The sequence below is a fragment of the Cebus imitator genome, unplaced genomic scaffold, assembly GCF_001604975.1.
Source record: "Cebus imitator isolate Cc_AM_T3 unplaced genomic scaffold, Cebus_imitator-1.0 Scaffold235, whole genome shotgun sequence".
Lineage (NCBI taxonomy): Eukaryota > Metazoa > Chordata > Mammalia > Primates > Cebidae > Cebus > Cebus imitator.
In genome coordinates this window covers 1,336,931-1,345,344 of record NW_016107550.1, presented here as the reverse complement: position 1 = coordinate 1,345,344, position 8,414 = coordinate 1,336,931, and the positions used below count along the sequence as shown (strand labels likewise).

The 8,414-nt window shown below is 46.6% G+C and overlaps 1 protein-coding gene across 1 annotated transcript in view; it reads right to left on the bottom strand.

Moving 5' to 3' along the window:
- CPXM2 (carboxypeptidase X, M14 family member 2) overlaps window positions 1-8,414 on the bottom strand; it is a 148,886-nt gene that overhangs the window by 131,032 nt on the left and 9,440 nt on the right. The window contains exon 2 of the mRNA XM_017497876.2: window positions 6,221-6,319. Coding sequence (XP_017353365.1) covers window positions 6,221-6,319 — 99 coding nt within the window. The remainder of the gene's footprint in view (window positions 1-6,220; window positions 6,320-8,414) is intronic.

Sequence of the window (8,414 nt, the reverse complement as noted above, 5' to 3'; positions counted from 1 at the left end):
TTTTTTTGAAACAGAGTCTCACTCTGTAGCCCAAGCTGGAGTGCAGTGGCTCACTGCAACCTCCACCTCATCGCCTCAAGCGATTCTCGTGCCTCAGCCTCCCAAGCGTCTGGGACTACAGGCAGGCATCACCACGCCTGGCTAATTTTTTGTATTTTAGTAGAGATGAGGTTTCACCATGTTGCCCAGGGTGGTCTCAAACTACTGAGCTCAGGCAATCCACCTGCCTTGGCCTCCCAAAGTGCAGGGATTATAGGAGTGAGCCACTGTGCTCAACTTATTTCTCACATTTCTGAAAGCTGAGAAGTCCAAGATCAAGGCACCAACAGATTCAGTGTCTGATGAGGGCCTAGTTCATAGACAGTGGCTATCTTCTCCCTGTGTCCTAACATGGAGGAAAGGGTAAGGGAGCTCTTGGGTGTCTCTTTTACAAGAGCACTAATCCCATTCATGAGAATTCCACCCTCATGATCTATTCACTCCCCCTACACAGACACAAAGGTCCCACCCCCAAATACCATCACCTTGTAAATTACCATTTCAATATACAAATGTTGTGGGGACATGATCAGTTTATAGCATGTGTTTACTGCTTTCAGTCAAATGTTTAATAAGCGAGAAAAGAAATCTACTTTCACCACAAGAACAACTTCCACCACAAGTGATTTAAATGCCAATTTTTTTGTAAAGTTTTAGGGCATAACATGGCAAATTTGGTTTTCTGTTAAATCCATGCCAGTGTCCGTAATACAGAATAAAGAGGATTTCATCACAGAAGCCTTGAGAAGATGAAAACAAGATAGGTCGCAGTATGCCAAGAACAAATTCCCCAAGAGCAACAGAAGCACATATGCTAGCCTTTGTCATGGAGATTCAAAGGAGGTACAGCCCTAAAATGTCTCCCCTCTAAATGGACCAGTGTGTACTTGGTCAATAAGAACCACACTTGGGGTCAAGTAGCTGATGGAAATGAAGGAAATCTCATGCCACCTATGGGTGCTACCTAGCACATCAGAGTTCTGTCCCCTAAACCCTTGTCTGGGAAGTATTTCTAGGCTGGCAAGTCCACTGTTGGCTCTGGTTTCAGATCAAGGTGTCTGAAGCCTGAGCTGCAGACTGGCCACACTGCTCATGTGGTGTTCATAAACACACTCAGTTTACAAACATGTCTCGTATAGGCTACAGCCAGCCCAGAACCCCTAATCAAACCCAGTAAAGGCCCTGCCACAAAACCATCATTGGAAGAACAAAATAAAACTCTCCACATTGTAAAGGAATGCTATAAAATCCTTCAAAGGCACATGTTTCATTTTAGAGACTAAAGAATAACTTTTTAGGCATGTTTGAGATGGAGCAGAAAGTGGAAAATAGCAAGGAGTCAAGGCACCTTTGGTTTCCCAGTGCCCACATTTCTTGGGCTTCCTAACCACAGTCTGTCAAGAGGGGTGTGACTGTGTCCCAGTTCTGGCCCCTCACCTCCCCTGTCACTCCCACAGGAGTCTGAAATACAGGTGTGGCAGTTTATCATGTCTCCTAGGTCAGTAAAATCCTCCAGAACCAGGGGTCTGGGAATAGCGACATCACCCTCACCAGCTGTGCCAGATGTCAATGAGAAAGACCCAACTTAGCCCCAGGGAACTGTCTGGTTATGCAATGAAGAGAAGAGGTTTACAAGAAGAGCTTGCATGAAAAACCAAACTGTCTGTGATGCAGTGAAAAACCCTCAAGCTTAAAACACACACAAAATACATTACGCTGGCCAATCCCCAAGTATGGTGCCTGATTGAGGCCTCAAATCTCATCCAGCCAAGGCATGAGGGAGATGCATCAAACCATCTTACATTCACCAACATCTAACAAAGAAACCATTCTACTTCCATCTTGGTAGGACATCATTCTTTTTTTTTTTTTCTTTTTTGTAAGATGGAGTCTCACTCTGTCACCCAGACTAGAGTGCAATGGCATGATCTCAGCTCACTGCAACCTCCGTCTCTGGGGTTCAAGTGATTCTCCTGTCTCAGCCTCTCAAGAAACTGGGATTGCAAGTGTGTGCCACCATGCCCAGGTAATTTTTTTATTTTTAGTAGAGACAAGGTTTCACCATGTTGGCCAGGCTGGTCTCAAACTCCTGACCTCAGGTGATCCACCAGCCTCAGCTCCCAAAGTGCTGGGATTACAGGCATGAGCCACCACACCTGGCTGATTATGTTTCTTTTCTACAGATCTGGCTCTAAGAACTGAAATCAAAGACCACTTCCTTGAAAGAGCCAGCTGCTACTCTGGGTCATAGAGAACCCATCTGAGCATTGTAGAGCACCATGATGCTGGCTCTGCCACAATGTGGGTACTCAACAAACAGGTTTGCCATTGTCAAGTGCTGCTACCAACACTGGGTCTACCCAGAGATGAATCAGACAGGGCCCCTGCTCATAAGCATTCACAGGCTTTCAGAACCAAAGAGCTGTGCACAGGAATCACTGTGATACGAGAAAGAGGGAACCAGGACCATGAGGAAGAAGCACAGGAAACTCAAGAGAGGTGATCAGAGGAGGCTTCCTGGAAGTGGGATTTGCAGAGCACTGAACTTTTAAGGCAGGGGTTGACAAACCACAGCCCATGTAAAGGTCAAACACAGCCCACCGCTGTTTTTGTATGATCTGTGAAATAAAAATAAATGGTAAATATTTTAAGGATTACATTTTAAATTATTATGTAAGCACTTATGTAATATCCTTGATTTTGCCTCTCAGCTACTAAAGCATGAAATATTTTTACAATCTGATCCTTTAAAGAAGTTTGCCAGCCCGTGTTCTAAAGTAAGCAAAAAAAAATCTCAAGATGGTAAATTAAAATCATAGCTAATGTTTGCTGAGAGGTTACTGTGTGCTATGGATGCTACGCTGTGCAGACATTATTTAATCTTCACAATATGCCTATAAGGGTAATATTATTCCCACTTCACAGAAGGGGAATGTGATTCATAGAGAAGTTAGTAACTTGTCCAGAGTCTGGCAGCTAGAAGTCAGTAACTTTTCCAGAGTCTCAAGTGTAAGTCTGATCCCAAAGCTGTCCTGTCAAACCCCAACTTTGATGCTTGTCCAATAGCCTATAGAGAGAACACGTAAGCAGAGGCTGAAAGCTCAGGACACGTGTAAAAAACAATCCCTCTTCTGGCTGGAAAAAAAGGAAGCAGAGGCCAGAAATGGTCAAATTATGGCAGGAATTGCCAAGTAGAGAATAATTCTGCAATTAATGCATGGTAAATAACATGGCATAAGATAATTTCATTGCAACAAAAGCTGTTTATAGTAGCAAAAAATTGAAAACAACATAAATGTCTATTATTAGGTGGTTATATTATGGAACGCCATGCAACCTTGGAAAAAACAGTCATTCTTCATCTTCATTGTATTGGTCAGCTACTGCTGTATAACAAACAATACCAAACTCTTAATGGCACACAATTAGCATTTACTTTCAGGTGTGTGTAGATCAATTGAGTTCAGCTGGGTAGCTCTGGGTTGCTGGTTGGACCCATATCTATTCCACTCATTGCTCAGCCTCCTAGGACCAGTAGTCTAGGTATGCACACTCTTCTTGTGAAGATGCAAGACACCCCAGAGGCAAATGGAAACTACCAAAACGTGGGCTCAGAACTGACATATGACCCCTTCACCTTCATCTGTTAGCCTAAACAAGGCTCATGGACCAGCCCAAAGCCAAGGGACTTCCAGCTTTGGTAAAAGGAACTAAAGAGTTACACAGCAAAGGGTGTGGACATGAGAAGAGGTGAAGAATTAGTTAGAACGATGACTCAACTAACTTCTTAAAGTATTACAAAACAACATCTAAAATGTAGTTGGATACTTGCCACAGCTGACACTGCTCCTTAATCACAGTGACAGCCACGTACATGTTCTCTTTCCCAAAAGCCAAAGTTGCCTAAGGGTGACTTCCACAACTGAGATAAGCGTTTTAATCCCAACCATCCTCATAACTCAATGTGGTTAACATTGTCTGTACTGCCCACCACATTGCAAATGAAGTGGCTGACATCCGCTCTGCTCGCCACCTTGAACATAATGTAGCTGTCACGTGTACCACTGCAACATTCTGCCGCATTGCCCTCAAGGCCCCCAGTGCAACCTGAGGAGATGCTGAGACGAGGGTTCTGAGAATGCCCAGTTCTGCATCTGAGGCCACACCTTGCTTGCTCAGGCGCCTGACCCTAGGCCTATGTTTCTAACGGCCACGCCACCCTGCCACATGTGCCTGCCTCCATGGCCACCATCTGTAAGTTGCCTGTCAGAGATCTCCCCAGCTGCTTTTCCCCTCCAAGGCGATCCTCGACCCCTCCTTTTTTTTTCGGTAAAAAAAGTTTCATAGGCTAAAATTACATTTAGGGCATTCAATGAACCAGAGCCATAATGACTGCCTGCGAGACCAGTAATCCCAACCTGACAGAGCTTTGAGGCCAAGGCCGGGGGAGCAATCCTGGGTGGGCCAGTGGGGAGGGGTGTACCCATGGCAGAAAAGGAGGCAAATTCAGGCGTCCGTGCGCGCACGCGCACGCGTGTGTGTGTGTGTTTATAATGGAGTCTTCAAAAATCTTTCTGAAAATGTCTCCCCAAAATTTTAAGAACTTCCAATTCTGGTAATAGAGAACTAAGATAATCCAAACCAACCCTTCTGCTGAAGCTATTAAAAACAATCTGAGCAAAATATGTTTAAAAGCACTTAAACATTAATAAGGCAGTGAAGAAGTACCAGGACCCGATCTGATGGCAGCAAGACCCAGGGAGGCGAGGCCAGCTCTCAAAGCCACATCAGCCCTGTGGCATTTGTAATCCTGAAGAAACAGCTGGCGTTTTATCAGCCTGCTTGGGCACAAAATGTCCAAGGCCCATTCAAGATGATGAGTCCTGTTACCCACCATTTAGAGAAGACCCCAAAGGACAACACTGTCAGGGTCGAGCAGCAGAAACACAGCCCCAGCATGCACTGCACAGAACGGACTCTCCCGGTCCAGAGAGTCCTCTTCATGGGCAATGGGTGGAGTGCGTGCCTGCCCACTTTAAGAAGGAACATACTTTACATTTGGTGAGTGAATGCAAAAGGTCATTGTTGTTGACTTCTGTTTTCACTTGAGGATGCACTGTTAGTCATCTCTACGATTGCTTTGATGGCGAGTTCTTGGTTAGAAACACTGTGCCAAATCATTACATTGTGCCTAAGGAAACACGTACTTCCATCTGTGACAATCAACTCTGTAACGTGGCTCATGGACCCACACGGCAGCTGAAAACAAGTCCTGCCTCTGTAAATGCGAAGTTGTGAAATGCATTGTTTATTTTAAGCAGTATATTGCGCAAAAAATCTAGAATCGGAAAATCTTGGGTTCAAATGCCCCTGTTTTACCACATGGAGGCTGCATAACCCTCAGTCAATTATGTCTCATTTTCCTAATCTGTAAAATATGGATAATAATGATAAGAACAATACCCACAATAGTCAGAGGGGCACTAGGGGATGTCAAATAGCCAAGTGTCTGGCTACCACTTAAGTGCTTAATAAATAGCTATTATTACTAATTTTAGCAGAAATGTTATCCTGGTTACCACAGTTGAGAATTATAATGATACAATAATAATAATGGTAGTGATTAATAGTAATAGTTACAGCTCGCAGGCCAGAGATTGTTCATGAGTCTCAAACCAGCATCTGTGAACGTTCCAAGGTGAGTAATTAAAGGTGCACTATATTCATGTGACTGTGAGACGCCCGCCTAGCACTGCGTATTTTGCAAGTAGATTTGATCTCTGACCCCAGAGGCTCCTGGGTCAGGTTGGGAGATAAGAAATACACACTAAGGCCATGGGCAGCTAAGAGGTCCCACAAGAAAGGAAATGAGGTTGTCTTTGAGGAGAGGGAGGTGGGAAAAGAAACCGAGGGCTCCAGGAAATTCAAAACTGACTTCAGTTGAATCAGTCGGGAAAATCTGGCTGTGAGCTGTGAGGCAGTGCACAAGTGTGAATGCGGCGCAGAAGCTGCCGTGGATGTCCTCGCCCCCGCACCATGCATTGGAATAGACAGCAGGCCCCAGGCAGCCCCACGCTCAGGGAATCTGCAGTCAGGCTGCTGCACCAGGGGCCTGCACCCGCCCACTCTCCGTGAACAGGGGCTAGGACAGGGGTAGGGGCTCTCCAAGAGCCTCACTTACTCTCTCTGACATCTTCATGGGCCGCGCGGACATGATGATCATCACTGGCAGCCTTCTCAGAGCTCCTGGTTTTCATGCCTTTTTTGTTGCTGTTTTTACCTAAAAGGGGAGAGAGAGACGCCTTTACTTTCACATATGTCAGGGCTGGTTCAGGATGCTAAGAGCTTGACTGTCCTCTCCTGCACAGCAGCCATCTCCCCTGTCCCTAAAGATGGTATCTTGAACTTTAAGGGGTCTCTGGTTAAAGAAAAGGAAGAGTGTTATTAGAAACACCCAGGAAAATAAACACTCCTAATAAAAACAATGTACACCTGCAGGTTGTTACCATTATAAGACTGAAGGACGCTTTGGGGTAGTATATTTGACCCTCACCGAGGCCCAGAGACATCATTTGTAGTTTCTGGAACTGGAAGTGGAGCCTCGGACTTGTGATCCCTAGCATTTTCCACCCTGCTGGGCTTCTCCCACCTAACTCTCTCCCAGGCCCTGGCTTGGTACCTGTGGGTAAGGATGCTGCCCCTCTTTGGGGAGCCTCCTTGGCATAGCCTGCGACACCTGCCTGCCATGCTCCTGCTGGCCCCCTGGCTCCTTCTCATGCTGCAGTCCCTCTCCGTGCTCCAGCGACGCTGGGTTCCGCTCAGCCTTCAGCTCATGCTTCTTTCCCACCAGAACTTTGTGCTACATTGTTCCTCCTCCTGGAGTGCCGCTCCCTTCACTTTCAAGCTAATTAGCTCCTATTGATCCTGCAAATCTCGGCTCTGGCATCGCCTCCTTAAACTGGCTTTCCTGACCTCCCCACTGAATCAAACCCACCTTGATGGATGTTGATAGCACCTGTTTCAGGTCAGGTTGCCTCTAGGCAGAGCCTAGGTTTAAATGCACAAGATGTATTGAGGGAGAAGGGAAGGAAAGGAAGGAGGATGGGGTCGGGAAAGGAGCTAAGCAAGGCTGTGATCTCAGCCAGAGTCGGGCTCAGCCCATCCCACAGGAGCTCTGGAGGAGCAATTGCACACAGGGTTGTCCCGACTTAGGACAAGGAGCTGTCATTTCTACTGCAGTTGGCCTCTGGCTACAGTCTGATCAGCTTGAGAGTGGGAGATATAGCCTTCCAAGGGCCCTTCTCCAGAGGTGGAAGCAGGTGTGAGCTACCTGCAGTGGAGACTCCTGGTACCTGGGGGCTGTGTGTCCCTGTGGGTAAAAAAGACCTGGGCAGGGCGCTGGCAGCCACATCACAGCTCTGCACCTGTCCTGAGTGGCAGCATCCCAGTGGTAATGGGACGTGTCTGTTGAGGAGGACAGGGACAACGTCTGGCTTGGCTCACTGCTCTGTCTCCAGAATCTGGGACTCAGGAGGCTGTGACGAATGAATGAATGCATGAATGAACAAATGAATCAGTCAGTGAGTGATCAAACAGAAACAAGAGGTGGGACAGGTCTGTGGAGAAAGAAACGTAGCTTGAACTTTAAAAGCCAGTTGAAATACCAAAACGAGCTGGTGGATTCTGCCGATAATGAAATCATTTCTGACTATTCTACAGCCATCCGCTAAAAGAACTCTTATTAAGAAAACCTTAAATCTTCAAGAAATTCAAGTAGTACCTTGGGCCCAGCCAAAGGAAACCCCCTTTTTGTTATATTCTTGGGTGTGGCCTGCTAGAAGTATCTTTCATTTTCATGTAAGCTGAAAGAAAATAAAAGTAATTAGGTGCCCCATTAGCATCTAGAAGCCAATTAACTGAAACTTCCCTAAAGGCCAGAGTAGGAAGGTGGGTCAGAGCTGGACCCACATCTCTGCCCGATGCTGCCTCAACCCGTGTCCTGCTTCTGTGGGCGGGAGCATCCAAGCTGGTGGGAAAACCATGGAAGAAAGCCACCTCCTCTAGAGCCTTCCCAGGGCTCCATAAAGGCCTTCGTGGGGCCACAAAAATCAGGAGTATAACTTTTGAAAGGCTCAGTTGGATTTTGTGGACGCATAGGGTGTTTTAAGAAAAGAAAGGAAAAATGTTTCACAAACTATGTGAGAAAAAAGCCAAAGCTCTGGAAAATAACACCCTCTTCCAGCCTGCCCCAGAAGATGGTGTTCACAGCAGGCTTCCTCACCCAGGGCCACCTCCCTGGGGCCTCCATGTGGACAGGGAGGGAGAATAGGAGCCAGGCAGCCCTCAACACCATGGCCTGGGCAGCTCCCAACACC